The sequence below is a fragment of the Schistosoma mansoni genome, assembly GCF_000237925.1.
Source record: "Schistosoma mansoni, WGS project CABG00000000 data, supercontig 0037, strain Puerto Rico, whole genome shotgun sequence".
In the NCBI taxonomy this organism is placed as follows: domain Eukaryota; kingdom Metazoa; phylum Platyhelminthes; class Trematoda; order Strigeidida; family Schistosomatidae; genus Schistosoma; species Schistosoma mansoni.
Window position 1 is genome coordinate 1,565,740 of NW_017386026.1, and position 20,038 is coordinate 1,585,777.

At 33.6% G+C, this 20,038-nt stretch overlaps 1 protein-coding gene across 1 annotated transcript; it reads left to right on the plus strand.

Annotated features, from left to right (window-relative positions):
• Positions 1–1,658: 1,658 nt before the first annotated feature.
• Smp_160130 (protein phosphatases pp1 regulatory subunit,putative) lies at positions 1,659–18,589 on the plus strand (the record flags this gene model as incomplete). The annotated part of the gene is made up of 6 exons (XM_018790774.1): positions 1,659–2,043; positions 5,078–5,354; positions 5,454–5,597; positions 11,744–11,799; positions 14,608–15,012; positions 18,513–18,589. 6 exons carry the CDS (start codon positions 1,659–1,661, stop codon positions 18,587–18,589), a joined length of 1,344 nt encoding a protein of 447 aa, XP_018646012.1.
• Positions 18,590–20,038: the final 1,449 nt, after the last annotated feature.

Here is a 20,038-nt window from a genome sequence, read left to right on the forward strand (position 1 = left end):
AAGGAGAAGCTGGACTTTCACTGGAAGGCAATCTGTCAGGATTAACAAAGGTTCACCAACCTATTACCTTTATTACTGAAAACTGAAGACTGGATGTTGAGCACAACCTCTCATCTTATCTGGAAAACGTAAAGAAAAGGTTTGTTAGTGAAAATTATCATTTACATCACCCATCTTCCTTGACAACGCTTGTTCAGTTTGTCTCTCGTATGATGTTTGAAACTTTGAGTTATGCTGTCTATATCTTCAAAAAGGTGTTTTTCTGCGACAGCTGTTGACGTGATTTTTTATTTTCATCAACCTACGCAACAACCATCACAACAACTTGCTCTTACTCCTCGTATATTTGTTGAATAAAAGTTTATTGAACCTCATTTTATTTACTTTTTCAAGTAACATAAAATTAATGGACAATTCTGAACTGATTATTTGCGCCAGAATGTATCTAATTGATGTCTCAAGGTTGTCGTACTAAAGGACCATAGTGCAATACCATGGCACTATACTTCAAGTATTTGATGTTAGTTAAGAAAATCTTATTGTTATTATGTGTTACTTCATCTTTATGAACTGATATCCCTCAACTAAAGTAATATTTCACTTCTTCCAATATATATATATATATATTTCCAATTTTATACCTTAAGATTTACTGGTCAAAATCAACAAACTGTTCATTACCTATAATCTGCGTCCGGGCAGTTAGAGAGCGTTCCTGGTTATGGTAAGTTTTGACTTTTGTTTTGCTCCTTTTGATACTAGAAATAAAAAACATTTTATCCATAATAATCAGGATTGTCAAAAAATACTTAAAAAATAAAGGAAATATCAAATCATTTTGAACGATTCGGCAGAGAGGGCTGCTGCCATTAATTCTGGTGGAGAGTTCTCCAATCTAATGATTCTATAGTTTAAGAAGTTAAGATGAATTTTTATGTGAGCTTTTTTTTCTATTACAGTCGTATGTATTCTTAAGTGCAGTTTTGTACCGAAACGTAGTGGTGATTAATTAAGGTGAAGATTGCTCCGAGTAATATTATGAATCATGATATACAGCTTTGCATTGCGCAAGCTGGGATTTAAAAGCTTGCAGAGGGATTGAGGGGCTCTCAAATTTAAATTGCTTTTCTTTGAACATGCTTCAAAAGAAGAATATTTTTCTTAAAATAAAGGGACACAAAAGAAAGCGGAATTTATTTACCTTAGTTATTGAGTATCTTCCTTACTGTAGACCAAATTGTATAAATATGGTACTTTTTACTGATATTTCGTTCTTAGCAATCCAGCACTGCAAACAAATCGGTAGCACTTTATTAACAGACTAATTGGAACTTCTCAAATTGTACTGTTGATTAATCAAGGTCGAATTCTTATTTAGAAGTGACGTTTTTATCATGTCATTTTTATGTCATAATGAAGTTTGGTAGCTTGAACCAATAAACTACTGACAGTTATCTAGTTTAACTCAGTTTTTATCGTGAATTTTATAAGCAAAAGTTAACAATGCTTTTGTTAAATATGTCCAAGTGATCAAATTTTATAATGTTTCATTCCTATAGATTCTCCAAAAATATGATAATTTCCCTCACTGTCTCGATAAAAGAACATTATAGTTTTCAGTATAACTAATTAATTAAGTTATCTATGTCATTATTCAAATGTCTACCTTAACTGAAGAAAATCACTGTCTAAAAAATTTACGAAACTCCCCAAATAATCAATCATTTCACTTTTCTGAAGGGAATTTATCTAATTCAAATGATCTGATCCATTTACTTAACCAAATCCAATGGAAAAATTTAACATCATTAAATCTATCATCAAACAAGCTACGTGATATTACATTATTAAATTATGCTGATAAATTAGAATGTTTGGATTTATCCAATAATTTCTTAAATAATATAACTTCAATAATTAGTTGTAAAAGCTTAATTTCTTTGGATATTTCAAAGAATAATATACATGAACTACCAGAACTTAATCGGTTACCGTTTTTAGAAAAATTAAATGTATCTCATAATCCATTAGGAAATATATCTGGTAAGTTGATGTTACCTGTATTTAATTCTTTTTTACAAAATATTTATACTAACGGTCACAGTAACCTGTGATCCTCAGTAAATTTGAAATCAGTTCGTAAAATGTAATTCTAAGTGTACAGTTTTAGAGATTATTGAATTTCATTGAAATTGTGAACCGATCTAAGTTGGACCACCATTCAAGACCTGGAAGTAATGGACAGCCATTTCGTTCAAGTATGGGACTTCTCATCAGTGCGAATTCACTACCTCGCGTCCAAGGCACGAACTCAGGACCTTCAACATTGTGCACTAACACTAAACTTCAAGATAACTGCGCCAGCCTAATATTTTTAGTGGTTACGAATGGCAGTCAATTTGTGTTGTAACGTATCAAACTTTAATAATCTCCAGAAACCTCCTAAACTGATTCGTAAATTTATTTGAGTTTACAAAGCTTTTAAAGAGTAGCATCATTTGCACAGTGAAAACGATCTTGTGGATACTTATTTTGAATAAATTCGAACGAGAAATTATAGGATTGAAAAATTCCCCTAATTAGCACGGTCAGTTTATCCAGAGTGACTGTTAATCTTTATAAGTTAGCTGATTCTATAACAATTTATTGTTCAATAAAACTCTTGTGTTAGAAATGAGCTAATATCGAGGAAGTTAGAATTTTTGAAATTAATTTTCGGAGAATCAAATATATACATAGTTCTAATGCATAACTATTAACTGATCATATTACTTGATTCTTATATTTCCGTTGGCTTAAGCTTTCATTTGATATATGAACTGTTGTTTTGTGTTTTACCTCCCCTAGATTATTGTTAGCTAATTATTCAACCCTTTCTTTTTTCCTGCCACTTTGTTGTGTTTTAAAATATTTGTGGCATATTTTGGTCTGATAGTTAACTTACATAAGCTGATGAATGTTTGAATTTTAGGGATAGAACAGATAATAATGGAATTCGTTTACATATATGCTCTGTTCGTGTTATGACTGGCTACCAGGCTATATCGGTGCTCCATTTCCGGCTAATAAGAGTAATAATTTTCGCCATAAATGCTCATTAAAAATATGCTGACTAACTGAACACCATAAAAAAGCAAATATGTGTTTCATGTTATTCAGAGACTGGTGACCACTAACAATCTATAGTCACATAATTGGTTAAACCAGAGACTTGAATATGTCATAGAAAGCATAATTCCTATCTCACAATGATTCTGTACGAGACCTTTGACGTGCATTACTATATAGCCAAAAGTCAGAATGAATTCATCCTCCAAGTTGAACAATGTTTCTCCAAATCACCTGAATCACCTGAACTTAACCGTGGTCCATATTCTTTAAAAGATTCGAAACGTTACAATAAATCATTCGTGAGTAGATTCCTTACAAGGATATTTTTATACCTACTGTTGGAAAATCAGCTTAGTCAAGTTCTTCAAGTTGAATAAACTAAAGATCGAAATTGGCTGAAAACATCATTTTGCAAAATATTTTTAAACGTAAGTCAATAAGAGAGGACCTGTCAACTGAAGAACATATATTCTTATTCCAAATTTATAAAACAAATACGCTATGGAGATCACAGAAAACTAGAAAGCACTGGAAAACTGTCTCATCCTAGTTTCGAACTACTTACCTGGGCTTATATGCTTCCCCTCTGAGGATCAGAATGTAGATCTTGATGATCGTGACAAGTGTTTAACCTTTGGAAAACTTAGCCCTCATCCACTGGTTGACACGTCTAACTTTAATCAGCCATGCTGGTTGTAACTCAGTGATCCACCAAAAGCAATGAAAGATATTTATACAATACTATGAGTTAATTGAAATTAAAAGTGTAAACTACTGGACCCACGCTCAGTTATCTACTGGCCAAACACTCTTTACGAATCATCAAGATCTTGAGTTTAATCACAAGTGTAATCATAAATGTACACTGGTATACAGTGCTTTCTAGTTTTTAGCGATTCTTTAATCTTTATGGGTTCATAATCTCGCTGGTAATTAACAATATTCACAAACCCATTATACCGAAAAAAAACAATACATTCAAATTCTAGGCCTAAATAAATACCAAATATATGGAATATTCATTTTGATTGGTTGCTTTTATCAAACGAAAAGCTTTATTAATCAAAGTAAATAGTAATAATTGAGTTCATGAGTCAGTTAAAGCTAGACCACGATGGAAAACCTAGAAGCACTAGACGACCGCTTCGTCATAGCATGAGACTCCTCAGCAGTGTTCACCGAAGACCCCACTCTCAGGATTCGAACCCAGGATGTTCGGTCTCGCGCACTAGCACTTAACCTCTAGACCAATGAGTGGGCATCCAACGGTGTTAATGTCTTACTTCAAACAAGATCATAGGTTCGGATCCCGTGTGAGGGTTCGTTGACTCATGAACTCAACTAATAAATTACTACAATCTCCACAAAATCTCCCTTCTGATACGTAATAATACTCATGATGTTTGATGAGATATAATTTCTATGGAACAAAAGAAAAAACCAAATTGTTGGGGCGATCCTGAAAATTTCTCGCAGTAGACATGACAAGCTCAGGAAACATTTAGAAGCATTCTATCCAATCAGTGTTTGACTAGAAGTTTTACCAAAACCATCCCGAAAGTGAAAAGTCACAAGTATAGTTTCTGATTTGCTGATTATTACACTGCTAATATGTTTAGTAGCATTCTAGAATTTTCAAGAAAACCCAAGGACTTCTAAAATACTATAAAAACTCTATATTTTTTGTACATGAATAAACCTTTGGAGTAAAGTGCTTCTCGCATATTTCGCACCTTTTCTCTCGAGTTCAAGTCGCTGTGTAGATTTATCTTGGGGGTTTACGAGACTAGTTTAGGATCCAAATATAGCGTTCAATCAGCAAGACCTATCAGTGGCGACAGGGACGAAAATAACTACAACAAATAGTTATTTTCGTCTTATTTCTTTTTTTTTTTGAAAAAAACTTATTTATGATTAAATAATGTTTTGTTTTCTCCCATTTATTTTTTCTTTTTCTTTAAAATAGGTTTATGGGGATGTATGAATTTACGTTATTTAGATATGACCTCTTGTCATTTAAATTCATATTTATTAATTGGATTAAATAAAAATGAAATTCAACTTGGTGCTATTAACCCCTTAGAGGGTAGTAATAATAATTTATCCATATATACAAAAGAAACAAATCGTTTTATTAAAAATTATCCAACCTTATTAGGTATCCCACAATTACGTTTCCTTAATTTAAGTTCTAATCCTAAATTATCTAATGTATTCAATATTCAATTAAATTCAAATGAATGGTCATGGATACAAAATAATTTATATAATAATGAAAATTTAGTTGCCAAGCAATATTTTAATAAAAATTTATTAGATAATGACAATAAAATAAATTCTAGTTGCTATGGTATTTTACCATATAAAATTGAATATTTAAATTTACAAGGATGTAATATTAGTTTTATAAATGGTTTAACATTTATGAAACGTTTAAATATATTGAATTTAAGTCAGAATCAAATTATAGATCATCAAGGTTTAATGTAAGTTTTGTTTTTCTTCTTTTTCTTTGTTTTCCTTGTTATGCCCCCAAATGCCCTGTTACGGCCGAGACTGGAGAAAGTCCGCTCTCCCTCTCCAAATGCTCTCACATAGCCACGCGTATATAGCCTCTGTCAGGGAAGTCTCACTCACTGCCTTCTTGCACCACGGGTGTTGTTTACAAAATTGAGAGGACGAAAAGCGAATGTCCGGCACTTTAACCGAGTTGGTGGACACGGAAAGTTCACCTAGGAAAGTTGGAAAACCCTGATTCCAAACCAATGGTGAACATGGGCTTCAGTATCCGGAAGGAACGAATGGCGTATGATTCAATCGTTGATCACCGGCTACCATGGGACTACATCTCCTCACGATGCTCCACTGCCTTGTGGATCAGATCTTTAGGTCAAAGGCTCCGGGTGTGGCCTCCTAAGAAAACCACCTGCTCCAGTTTGGGCACCTGAGCAGTATCATAACTCTCACACAAATCAACTGAGGTTTGTGCGGCACATATGTATCTGGTGCTTCCTTGCACCAATATTTATGTGTTCAAATAAATAAATAAGTAAATTTTCTTGTTAAATATTTCCTTTTATTTGAATTTAATTTCTTTTTTTGGTAAATTTATTCAAGGCCACTTAAATCATTATCATGTTTACATAATTTAAATTTAAAAAATAATCCAATTTGTGATCAGAATAATTATTTTCAAAGAATAATTTTTCATTTGAAAAACTTGAAAATCTTGGATGATCGTCGAGTGTCAATAATGGATAGAGTAAGCGATAATTTATCAGAAGGGGTTTTGTGGAGATTTCAGTATTTTCATAGTTGAAATCACGATTCAGTTGTAGCTAGACCACCATGGAAAACCTAGAAGCATTGGACGGCCATTTCGTCCTGTTATGGGACTCCTCAGCAGTGCGCATCCACGATCCCGCACTCACGAGATTCGAACCCAGGACCTACCAGTCTGGCGCCGGAGCACTTAACCGCGAGTGCGGGATCGTGGATGCGCGCTGCTGAGGAGTCCCATAACAGGACGAAACGGCCGTCCAGTGCTTCCAGGTTTTCCATGGTGGTCTAGCTTCAATTGACTCATGATTTCAACTATAAGTGATAATTGTTATTATCATTATTGTTATTGTGAAAATGTTCACATTTGAACCGGCTTCAATTTTGTCAAGGATTTAGCGTTTTTTTTTATTACTTTCGATTGATATTAAGAGTCTGTAGTGAATGGCTGTCTCACATCTGAGATGGTTGATGTCCACTGGTCTTGGTATTTCAACAGAACTCCAAGAATTCTATCTTGAAGCTTGTTACCAGTTACCAAATGATTATTATCGGTATAGAATTTTGTGGAAATTATCGAATTTTCATAGTTTTTAAATCACAAACTGATCTTGGTCAGATCACTACTCAGATCCTAGAAGCACTGGACATCCATTCCGTTCTAGTATGCGAATTCTCAACAGTGCTTATCCATGACGACAGTGGTTGTCTAACCAAAATTTGTTTGTGATTTTAAAAAAACTATGAAAATCCTATGAAATCCACAAAGCCATATGTTTTAACATTAAGCACTGGATAAATCATGACGTCATATAAATTTGGATTGCCTGACTGATTCTTTTTGTTAGGAAGTTAGAATAGATTCAAAGCTTTACATAGAAGAAATGAATGAATGTAGTGTGTATGTGTTATGATTTATCGTATAATACTGTGTCCGAATAGGTTTTGTAAGATGATTCTTATGCACATTTACTTAGTAAATGTTGTATTCAAATTATTAATATTGTGTTATTATGCTAATCCGTTAGGTCGTAACAAAATATAATTAATACAGATTGTTAACTCAATATAAATTGGATTAAAGTACGTTCCGGACAGAATGGTGTCGGTGCACGCTGATTGGCTAATTATTATTCAATCAGCGTCAGTCGATATTTGGAGAACAGTCTAGAATCTTCTCATATGAATACTATAAGTATACTTGAGTTTTTCTTATTGTGCTTCTTATATCCATCTACCCTTTTTATTTGGAATATAATTTTTTCCTGTTCAATCGTGTTCTGATTTGCGAACTTGTCGAGTGAAGTAGTGTCCAAGAGTAATAAGCAATAGGAATAGCTGGGTCGTCATAAGAGAAATTATAACACAGAGAGTCATGATAAATTAAGTGTAGGAATTGGTTAGATGATTAACAGTTGTTTTTTTTTAAAAAAAACAGTTTATTTTCACTGCCCCTCAACAACCTTCATCAATTTGCATTAAGTTTTTTTTAAGTGTCCACTATATCATATCTCTATTGTTATTTTTTCTAGGTACGCGCAAATCTTTACTATGAACCTACATTAGAACAAGTAGCCAGAGAAGATCATCGAATTAATTTATTGCATCAATTTACAAAACCTCAACGTTTAAGAGATTGGTAAATTTATTTTAATTAATATAATTAATTATTATAAGTCTAGAAGATTTATGGAGATTGTTTAAATTTTATGGTATACACAATTTACTGATTCTATTTCTACAATCATGTAATATCGAGGTTAAGTTCTCGCCGCGAGATCAAAGGTTCTTTGTTCGATTCCCCTGTGAGATCATATATGCGAACTTCTAAGAATTAGAAAACTTAGGACAAGTAACTGTTTTTGTTACTATGGTTATGTGTTAGGTTGTAGTTATAAATTCATTCGTATATGAATCTTGTCATCTTGCGAAATAACTGTTAGCATCAGCAAAATATATGCTCAGGAAGAACATTAATTAACAATAAATCCTCAGTTTATACTGAAACATCGATTATAAGAAATTTAAAACTGTATTAATTACCTTCCCTTAGTATTACTTGTTTGAATCTTCCCATTGATGTTTAGGACTGCAACTGGTCAGTCTCTTATTGGCATATGTGCATACTGTGCGTATTGCCTCGATATAGCCTTATTTTACAAGCCTTGTAAGCAAAGATGGATAGTGGCTAGGAGTGGAATCCAGGACGCACGTTTCGTCCTATTTGGGACTCGTTAGCTGGATGTACCTGCATCTCAGAGTTGATGTTCACGAGTCCCAAATAGGACAAAACGCGCGTCCTGGATTCCACTGCTAGGCACTATCCATCTTTGTACTAATTACCGTTGTCGATTAAGTAAATGATTACGAATGACTTTTTTTTTCAAAAACTAAGGAATATCCTGATAATTAGGTTTGAGGTTAATCATTCCTTCTCCAATAACCAAGAAAAGTGAAATACCGAGTATTTTGTTTTGTGCATCTAGTAGGTAAGCACCAAGGATAACAATGTAATTTTGATTGAAGAATCCATTTCAATCATTTATAGCTATTCATGTATATCTATTGTGAACATATCACTGTACCACATCCCAAAGTGTCAATTAAGTAAAATTTAGGGCTTGAAATCAAATCGTCAATGAAACTATTCTCTTAGATGTAGCAATCACTGACTGGTAAAATGCTTACAAATGCTTGGTACGGTACAGATTTTGAACATTGGACAACAGATGCGCTAAATATTCACGAACTTATGTCCTATCTCATAATTAAAGTAATAATAAGTTTACGTAATCCTAATATTTAGCTTTATAGTATATCCTCTGAATTACAATCAGGAAATTAAAGTAGATAAATAATGCTGACATAATCATCAGTAAAGTACTTTTATAAATCTTGTGTAGGGGCAAATATGAGGTAACGTTAGATTGATAACAAACAGTTGAATCTAAATACAAAGAATTTTATACTGAAAATATTTACTATAATTTGTGAATGAATAAAACTTTCACAATGTGTAACAGGGCTATAAAGTAGATACAATGTGGGGGCTTAGTTACTGTAAATGAAATCAATGGAGGAAATTCATGATTGAACATTTTCAAGCTAACTGATGCAATAAACTTAACCAATATGATTTCATTATCATCTAACAAGCTTTTCTGGCAAATGATTTTGAGTGACCAAGAAGAGAGAAGCTGATAAACAATACATGAAAATCACTCTTTAAAAAGGTTAAATTAGTACAAGTACATTGAGTTGGTTATTCATAACAGTTTATCCTTTAATTAGAAGTAATGCGGTTTGGGTTACTTATATCCACATAAGTAGTATGTAGTGATGGCCAGGCATAGAATGTATTTCACTAGAAATTTGATAAGGAAAGAACAGAAATCAGACGGAATTGGTATGAAAATGCATGTACAATAATAATCGAAGACTATAGACTGATATTTGCAGAAGGAACAGTTAAGATTGAGACAAATGATTGTTATTCCACAAATTAACTGTTTACTGTATGGTTGTTAGATTTTAGTGAGAAAGTCTGTTATTTTTCTGTCAAATAATTTCGATTGACCACACTCGTGTTCTCGCTCACTACAGTAAGACAAGTAGATAGTTTTCATTAGTTATATGAAAAGATTGTTAAATGAAGTAGTTTTCAAATGAATGACATGTTAATATTCTGTGTGTACTTTCAACAATATCTTTACCTCCTTTAGTAAATAGTATTTTCTTAACATTCAACTTTGATAAGTATTTATATCCAATATTTGTTTCATTTAAATGTAACGTGTAATGATGTTCAATCAAAAAGAGAGAATTTAAAATGATTGATTTATACTATAGATAGTTTAAGAACGAGTTTTATTGATTGAAAGAGGTTGAAGAATGATTCCATTATTCCACCACTGTTGTACAATTTTTTTGTCATCTTTAAAAGTTATTTTTTAAATTTATAAATTTTTCAAATGTTTCGCCATTTATTTTAATGAGCTTAAATATCAGGAAATCGATATTGGTAGTTAGATTCTTTATGATTAAAATATACGAATATTTCAATTGATATCATGAATAGATCAATGTTAGATGATTATTAAAGACCTGGAAGCACTGGACAGCCATTTCATCCTAGTGTGAGACTCCTCAGAAGTGTGCATCGGCGACTCCTTACACGGGACTCGGACCCAGGACCTGTCGGTCTCGTGGGTGAACGCTTTACCTCTAAACCACTGAACGAGCATCCAAGGGTCTAATGTCTAATTTCAAACAATCCACGAAATTGACTAAGTTGAGACACTATCCACCATTATCTTCAATGAATTACTATCTCACAACAAACTCGGTTGAACTCTACTGGTCACACCTTCTTACTAGAACTCCACAAAATACCCCTTGAAACCAGTCACTGATGAGCATATGATGGTTTTGTTCTACTCGAATAAATTATCACACAACCAATATTCAATCATTGTTTTATACCATTGAAGCGATAAACTAACAATTATGATTTTATATAGTTGAGATCATGAGTCAATTAAAGCTAGACCACCATGTAAAACCTGGAAGCACTGGACGGCCGTTTTCTCCTATTGTGGGACCCCTCAGCAATGCGCATCCACGATCCCGCCTCGCAAGATTCGAACCCAGGACCTACCAGACTCGCGCCAGAGCACTTATTCGATAGACCACTGAGCCAACATCCAACATTCATAAAATGGCTTTTGTCAATAGTAGACATGCTTTCCAGTTGACTGTTGAATCAGTCAAAAATGTAAACATAGTTCTAGTGGCTTTAATATTATAATTTATTTATTTATCATTTTTTTTTGACAAAGTTCCATTTGAAAAACTGTATCTCCATTTCGTACTTACAAACTTCATATTATATTCTAACTATTGTCTACAGTACCAAAATTAGGAAATCTACTCTACCGGGTCTGTTGGGAGATAGTAACTCATTGAAGACAATGGTGGATGTGTCGCTCATTTTCCTGGATTGTTTGAAGTTAGACATTAACACCGTTGGATGCTGGCCGGCTCAGTGATCAAGAGGTTAAGTGCTCTGGCTCGAGACTGGTAGGTCCTGTGTTCTAATCTCGCAAGGTGAGGTCGTGGATGCGCACTGTTGAGGAATCCTACACTAGGAGGACACGGCTGTCCAATGCTTCCAGGTTTTCCATGGTAGTCTAGCTTCAATTGACTCATGATCTCAACTACATAAAATTACTAATAATCTCCACAAACCCCCCTTCTGATAATTATGATTTTAATTTATTTCTTTAATTATTTATTTATTTATTTATTCAAACTAAACTCTTCTATAATTTATTATTTTTCTTCCCCATTAAAGTACTTTACCAAATATAGATACACCATATCCAATTCTTGCTATTATTGGACCAGTTGGTATTAATAAACGTCAATTAAGAAAATTCTTATGTCAACAATTAGATAATTATTTTATACCACTTATATGTCATACAGATAGATTACCTAAATGTAATAAATTAATAAAACAATTCAATTCTATTCATTCAATAGATTCATCTAATAATAATAATACTAATAACGTGGTAACTATCACTCAATTAAACAACAACCCTAATAATAATAATAATGAAATTGATGGTGTTGATTATTATTTTATAAATAAAGAAAATTTTAATAAAAAACAAATAGATGGTGAATTTATTCAAACTGCTCAAATTATGGGTAAGTAATGTATAATCAGAAAGGGGTTTTGTGTAGATTTCAGTATTTTCATAGTTGAAAGTGTGAGTCAATTGAAACTAGACCACCAAGGAAAACCTGGAAGCAATGGACGACCGTTTCGTCCTATTGTGGGACTATCGGTTAAGTGCTCTGGCGCGAGACTGGTAAGTCCTGGGTTCGAATCTCGCGAGGTGAGGTTGTGGATGAGCACTGCTGAGGAGTCCCAAAATAGGACGAAACGATCGTCCAATGCTTTCAGGTTTTGTTTGATGGTCTAGCTTCAAATGACTCACACTTTCAACTAAGAATTGTATAGTTTGAAATTATTATTATTATTTTTTGTTGTTGTGAAAATCATTAGAAATATTTTTTTTTAAAAAAACATACAATGGATAATTATTAAATATGAACTAATAGACTCATATTCCAAAAAATGAATCTAGTAAGTTTTTATAGGGGAGGGGCATCGGCCTTGTGACTTCCAAAGGAACTCGGCTTTTATCATGAAGCGTCATAATTCTTCCTTCAACTCCCTGGGCAGAGTTCTTAACTGGGTTGATTTCATTGATACACACATCTAACTATACCTTTGTGAAACCTATCTTAAAGCTACTGATTTTTTATTTATTTGAACACATAAATATTGGTAAATAGAGGTACCGAATACAAATGCGTCACAGTCAGTTGATATGTATGTGGTCTGTGATACTGCACGGGTGTCCAAACTGGAGCAGGTGGTTTTCTTAGAAGAGCACACCCGGAGCCTTCAACCTAAAGATCTGATCCACAAGGTAGTGAAACAACGTCTGGACATGTAGTCTCATGGTAGCCGGTGACCAGCAATATGTTCATACTCCATTTGTTCCCTCAGGATCCTGAAGCCCATGTTCACCATTGGTTTGGGATCAGGGTTTTCCAACTCCCCTAGGTGGACCGTTCATATTCATCGACCCGATTAAAGCGCCGGACATTCGCTTTTCGTCCTCTCAATTTCTTAAACAACAGTCATGCCCTAAGAAGGCAGTGAGTAGGACTTCCCTTCCGGTGACTATATACGCGTGGCTATGTGAGAGCATTTGGAGAGGGAGAGCGGGTTCTCCCCACCCTTGGCCACAACAAGGCATTTGAGGGCTAGTAACTTGTAAACATAAGATTATAATCTGTTTAGATGATTTTGTGAACATTTCATAGTTATATTAAACGAAAATAGTGGTTTACTACTGTATATGTGCTACTGTTGACAGATATAAGTAGTATGTATCATCAATCGAAAGTTAAATGCCTGGAGGCAGAAGATTAAGAAGATCGAAGAAAAGAAAATGAGAACAAAGAATGATAGATGTGGAAACGAAGGAACAGTCAAGTCTGAGATAATTTATTGACATTTTTCAAATGAAGTACTTACTGTATGGTTCTCGGATTTTACTAAGATGTTCTGCAATTTTATCTTCAAGTACACTCGATTGTCATTACTTGTGTTCTCGTTCACTACAGTACAAATTGACTAAATCTTAAAAAATCTTAACCAGTAAGTCATAATCATGATAACATGAAATGTAACCCAAAGTTGAGTCAAGGCGAATTACCTTTAAAACCTTCCTAACCAACAGAAAATATTACACGGGTTCTCCGCTTTTACTATTGATTCCTTAGTTGATGTCAATTATTGTTGATTAAGATTATTTTCAAATTCTGTGATCGAAGCTAGTTCGTTTTAACAAAGATTGAATAAATCTCTTCAACTGATCAATCGAACAATGTTTTCGAATTTCTAGAATTCATTTGTTTATTTATTCTTTCATTTAATGTGATCCATATTCAATCATTTTATGATTTAAATGTAAATTTCAAGTTATCAATAAAAAGAAGTACTTTTGTACAGCACTTCAAATGCTAACTTGATATGAACGTTATGACCAGTTTCAACCAAATGTTTCGCAATAGAGGAAGAGTCTGTCTATACTTTGATCTTGTTTGATATCAAGTTAGCATTTGTAGTTTTGTGTAAAAGCCTTCAAGGTCGTATATTAAGGTTTATTGAAGCCTTGGCTATACGGAAATTCAAACCCTCTTGATGTCTTCAAAAACAATTTGTTCTTACCCTTAACATACCCTGGTAAAAAAAGTACGACAATACACATTTTTCGCCCTAATTTTTCAGTAAATTATGTTTAATGGATGTATTTCTCACGTATTCTAGTATTCCATCAGTAAAATCCCATTTCCATGTCTTTTTTGTTTTTCCATTAAAATTGTAATCTAGTTCTTTAGATATCTGACTTTTCCTATTGAACGGTATGTTTGCATCACTTTCATTACCTATTGAACAATTAGGCATCGTCAACAATTGTCTCATAAGATCTGTAGTTTATTAGCTCATAATTGTATATAAAACTGATAATAAGGCTTTATTCAATAGTTTTCAATTATCCTGATCAGTTATGTAATACAGTCTTCGAAGAAAGATATAAAATTGTGATTTCTTCTACATATTTAATTTAGGATATCAATATGGATTATCATGGGAAATACTAGAAAGTATTGCACGTCGTGGATTAGCCGGTATAGTTGTTGGTGAATTAGAACTTTTGTATGGATTACGTTTAGCTGGATTAAAACCTCGATCAATCTTGTGTTTACCAAATAATTTACATCATTATGAAAGAGTAATACGTGTGAGTATATCACAAATTCATTGTACTCAATCTGGATTGTCATGTGATGATAATATATTAGAAACATCATTAGAAAATACAGAGAAATGGATAAATTGGTATATTCAAAGAACTGATCAATTATATCCACAAATACATCGTGATAATCCTGGATTATTTGATGCTGTATTATCTAGTGATGATACACAAGAATTATTTCAACAATTACTTTTATTAATTTTAGACTATTTAGGTAAGTTGAATAAAAAAATAAGTAAACTGAATATATAAATATATACTTACTTACTTACTTACGCCTGTTACTCCCAATGGAGCATAGGCCGCCAACCAGTATTCTCCAACCCACTCAGTCCTGGACCTTCCTTTCTAGTTCTATCCAGTTTTTGTTCATTCTTCTCATGTCTGTCTCCATTTCTCGTCGTAATGTGTTCTTTGATCTTCTTCTTCTCCTTTGACCCTCAGGATTCCATATGAGGGCTTGTCTTGTGACGCAGTTGGGTGATTTCCTCAATGTGTGTCCTATCCACTTCCAGCGCTTCTTCCTGATTTCTTCCTCCGCTAGAATCTGGTTTGTTGTCTTCCACAGTAACTTGTTGCTGATAGTGTCTGACCAATGGATCCGAAGTATCTTTCGTAGACATCTGTTAATAAACATATGTATCTTCTGGATGATGGCTTTCGTAGTTCTCCACGTCTCCGCCCCATACAGTAGAACTGTCTTGATATTTGTATTGAAAATTCTGATCTTGGTGTTGGTTGACAATTGGCTTGAGTTGCAGATGTTCTTCAGTTGTAAATATGCTGCTCTTGCTTTGCCGATCCTCGCCCTCACATCTGCATCAGATCCACCGTGTTCATCAATGATGTTGATATATATATAATTCATATAATATTAAAGAATTTTATTGTGCAAATTGGCACAACACAGATATCAGCGAACAATGTTACTTTCAATTATATATCATCATAAAGCTTTACTCAGATAAACATGAATAGTTATGTGGGCAGATGAAAATATTAAATGTATCAAGGCAGTACGTGAATCAATAAGTATCCATCATCATTCATTGACAAGGATATACAACTCAAACCACTTGAAGCACAATTAACCTCTGTAGATAAGTAAACACTTTATATAAACATCGATTTCAAAGGTGATATAGTTACAAACGTCTTGAAGAGGAGAATTTCGGACTTTCGCAAAACAACATTCTTTGCTGCAACTTTACGAATTACCATTATTATTATTATTATTATTATTATTATTATTATTAATGGCTTTATTTAATATAAAATTCTCAGCACATGGTATTTCAAGAAGTTTCTTTTACAAAAATAAATAAAACAACAGAAAATAAAAAGGTTAAAAAGGACCTGAATTTGCAAAACTTTTCAAATTAGAGACATGTTTAAGAATAGGGGTTATTGACCAGGTTAACTCTAGCAACCTGTTCGTCATAGAGTATATTTACTTGGTAAAGGTATTATAGAACTTTTATACCTTTGCTTGCGTGCATGGATTTTAGTGGATTTACATCTCGTTCTGACAGAGGATATACAAGGAGAAAAATATGAATGAAAGGGATGGTTAGTATCTGATCAGATAACACCTGTCAGAAGTTTGCAAGAATTTAGATGTCTATCCACAACCATATTAATAATGACCTCAAATGATTCAACACACACCTAGCTAACTACCTTCAGCACTCTCCACAATACAGAAAAGCCTTTTCTCAAGAGCTCGCGAAAGAATAATGAAGAACAGTAAGTAGTAAAAGGTAATATGCAGCAACTGATAAATTGAAAGAGTAGGTGTCGAGTAATCCCAAATGCATACAGCCTCTTTATGTAGTAAGTCAAACGGTAAACTTTTTTCGATAGCAATAAAACATGAGAAGACCAGGAGAGATCAGAGGAAAAAGTAACACCGAGATAATTGACCTTCGACACTGTGTTTATCAAGGAGTCTGCAATGTCACAAGCATTATGGGATCCCAAAATAGTGTTTAGGTGTTGTCCATGTGTTATATCCCCTGGTGAATTATGAATGGTAACTCTGAGGACTAGTTATGGACCAATGTAATATGTACATTTCCTATTATATAATTGTTATATCATTAGCTTTATTTTGACCTTTGAACTATTATTATACGATTCTTGAGTTATCATCAGTCTATCGATTACTTTCCCCCTATTAACAGCCACATTTGGCCAAATCTTGTACAAATGTTATTTTCTATTTTTTGGTACGATGTGGTCTGTTTGGTTTGTATATAAACCCAGTATGTTTGTGAATAATGATTCATATTGCCGAGGCTGTTATTGGTGGGCTAGGCAGAAAGTAGGACTGACAAGCACTCAAGACTGCTCACACGGCTTTTGTGTATCATTGGGCGTTCATATACGAAACAGGCCACGCAACTCACTTACACGTTATAACACCATGTCTCAAGCTAGAGTTAACAGCTTGACATTTAGACGGCTTAATTAAGAGGCCATTACCAACAGATTACCATTCAATACGAGACGAAAACCCATTCATTTCTATGGGATGTAAAGAGGTAGAAATCGGCATACCATACAGTGAGGTCGTTCGCATATTTCACAAAAGTGTTTTCTGTGGAAGATGGCAGGTCATGCAGAAAAAAAGCGGAAAGAAGAGGTGAAAGAACAGCTCCTTGCGGTACACCTGTACTGTTCTCTTCCAGAGAGGTAAGAATATAATCAGTTGGTTGACGCTGATTAACTTGTTAGGTGAAAGTTGTCTTGGGATAGAATCAAAAGCAGAAGTATAGTCCAGAAAAGCGCATTGAACATATTTCTTACTCTTTTCCAGGCTGAACACCATACTGAATACATCATCAAAGATGATGAGAAACTTATACTATCCTAAGATGGTAGAAAATTGGTTACAAAACATATTTAATCTTAAATAAATGATATTCTTGGGATTCTATTGCTGACTGAATCACAGCAAATAATTCCTTCGAATAAAAGCAAACCACAAGCATTCACTAACTGGGCAATCCTCTCTGGCATTTCAAAAAAAGTATATTCTAAAACATTCGAAATGGTTGAAAAATGGTGTATTTATAAATGTTGTCGTTTACTATACTACTTTTATCATATCTTGTCTACTTAAAAAAAGGTCTTTAAAATATCTAGAAAGATAACTGAATAGAATTAAGAATGAATTTCAACATGTACAAATGCAGTGAAATGCATGTTTTAATATGATGCAGTTGTAAATTAGCATAATCAATGTTTTAATAACCGAATGAAATGGTCATTAGTTACCATTAAGTTAATAAACTGAACTTAGAAACAGGTTTTTATTTATTTTCAGAAGATAGGTTTGTGGAGATTTTAGTAATTTTATATAGCTGAAATCATGAGTCAATTGAAGCTAGACCGCCATAGAAAACCTGAAAGCACTGGACGGCCGCTTCGTCCCATTGTGGGACTCCTCAGCAGTGCGCATCCACAATAGGACGAAACGGCCGCCCAGTGCTTCCAGGTTTTCAATGGTGGTTTAGTTTCAATTGACTCATGATCTCAACTATATAAAATTTTATTTATTTATTTTAGTATATAGACTGATATGCTTGGTGTTAATTCAAAATGGATTGTGATTGAAATGGACTCCATTTTGATGGGCTACTATGCTACAAATATGAGGTAAATATCAAACTAACACACATTTTAATTTTACTTATTTTGTTTACATTTTAGGTATAAGTAGCTCCAATGATTTGTCTAATATGCAGATGAACGACAATGGTATTACTGAAATACGAAGTGCCCCATAAATACGTGGGCTTTGGTAAAATATGTTGAGACTATTTGGTTCACTCATTTATACGCAAATAAAGTTTGGAGAGTTGGTCGTTTGCAATAGATCAGCTGTTTCATCAATAGCATATCTAACCAAGCCTTCTTTACAAGCATTACCTAAAATGAATACATGATAACTTAAACAAATTCGTCTTTTATTAAAGTATTCGTGACTTGAAGATACTAATGAACTTGATGATACGATTTCTTTTATACCTAGACTTCATGCTCGCTGATATTTATCGTTTAAGTAACCTTGACTTTAAGATTGGATGCTACTCCTTTGGGCAAATGAGTGTCGTTTAGTATTTCTACATGTGTTAAATAGGCGATTATTTGGTGATTGTTTATCCGGAAGATTAGCCAGTGATATGCAGTTCAATAGGATTTTCTGCTTCTGTTGTACACAAATAGCTTCAACTTAATGCACAGATCCTAAAGTTCACTGAAATTTCGTGGGAAATCACGGAATATGAAAACTTAATCGTACAGATCCCTACAGAAACACAAAGTTATCGATATTAATTCCATTTAAAAGACGAACAAATTAAGATTTCCTGAGCAGGTTCCTACTAAGTAGCTCTGTAAATACTAATTTGTTGACTGTTATGATTTCTAACTGCTATCAGATGAGCTTGAATAAAATCTTGATATAAGATCAATAAATCCTTTTGAAGTGCTTAATCAATGTTTTACAAAATACTATGTTGAAAACGACGTCTCAGAGTACAAGTGAACGTCGAAGTGGTTACTAATGTAACTTGTCGGCAGACTACAAGGTGTTCTTATTTGGATTTCACTGCACAGTTATTTTATCATGGCTAGTGAAGTCTCGTACGGTAATGCCTACTATTCATTTATCGTCCTTGTATTTAACAAATATTGACAAGAATACTGCTTCTACTTGTTCCAGTTTACGTGTACATGATCTTAGGGTTTGAAAGAGGTTTAGAGACAATTAGAATTTATTTTCATGTATTTCATCACTCATAACATCTTTTTGATTGAGCTTCTAACTTCTCGGTTTAACCGATATTTAAGAAATTACAAACTGAAGGCTGAAAACAAGGCTATTTGTACCATAATCAATGTGACTCATTTTACTACGAAGTCTGCTGATGTTGAGTTTACTTTCATGAAAAGCTTAATTTATACTATCGGTTATATTCTGTGGAGAAACAACCAAGATTGAAAAATAAATGTTTCTACAGTCTCACAAAGAGGGTCATAGCATAGAAATATTCAAATGCAGCACGATTTCTTTGCTCTCTGCGATCGTGTAGGCCCTAGGAGGCTGTACACAAATTTTCGGCGGTAAGTAAACCATCAATGTAAATAGCTTTTTTCAGGATTTGATCCTGATCCTGACCTCATTAGTTTTACTGGGCACACTCTAGTGAGTTGTGAGGCATTATAGATAGATA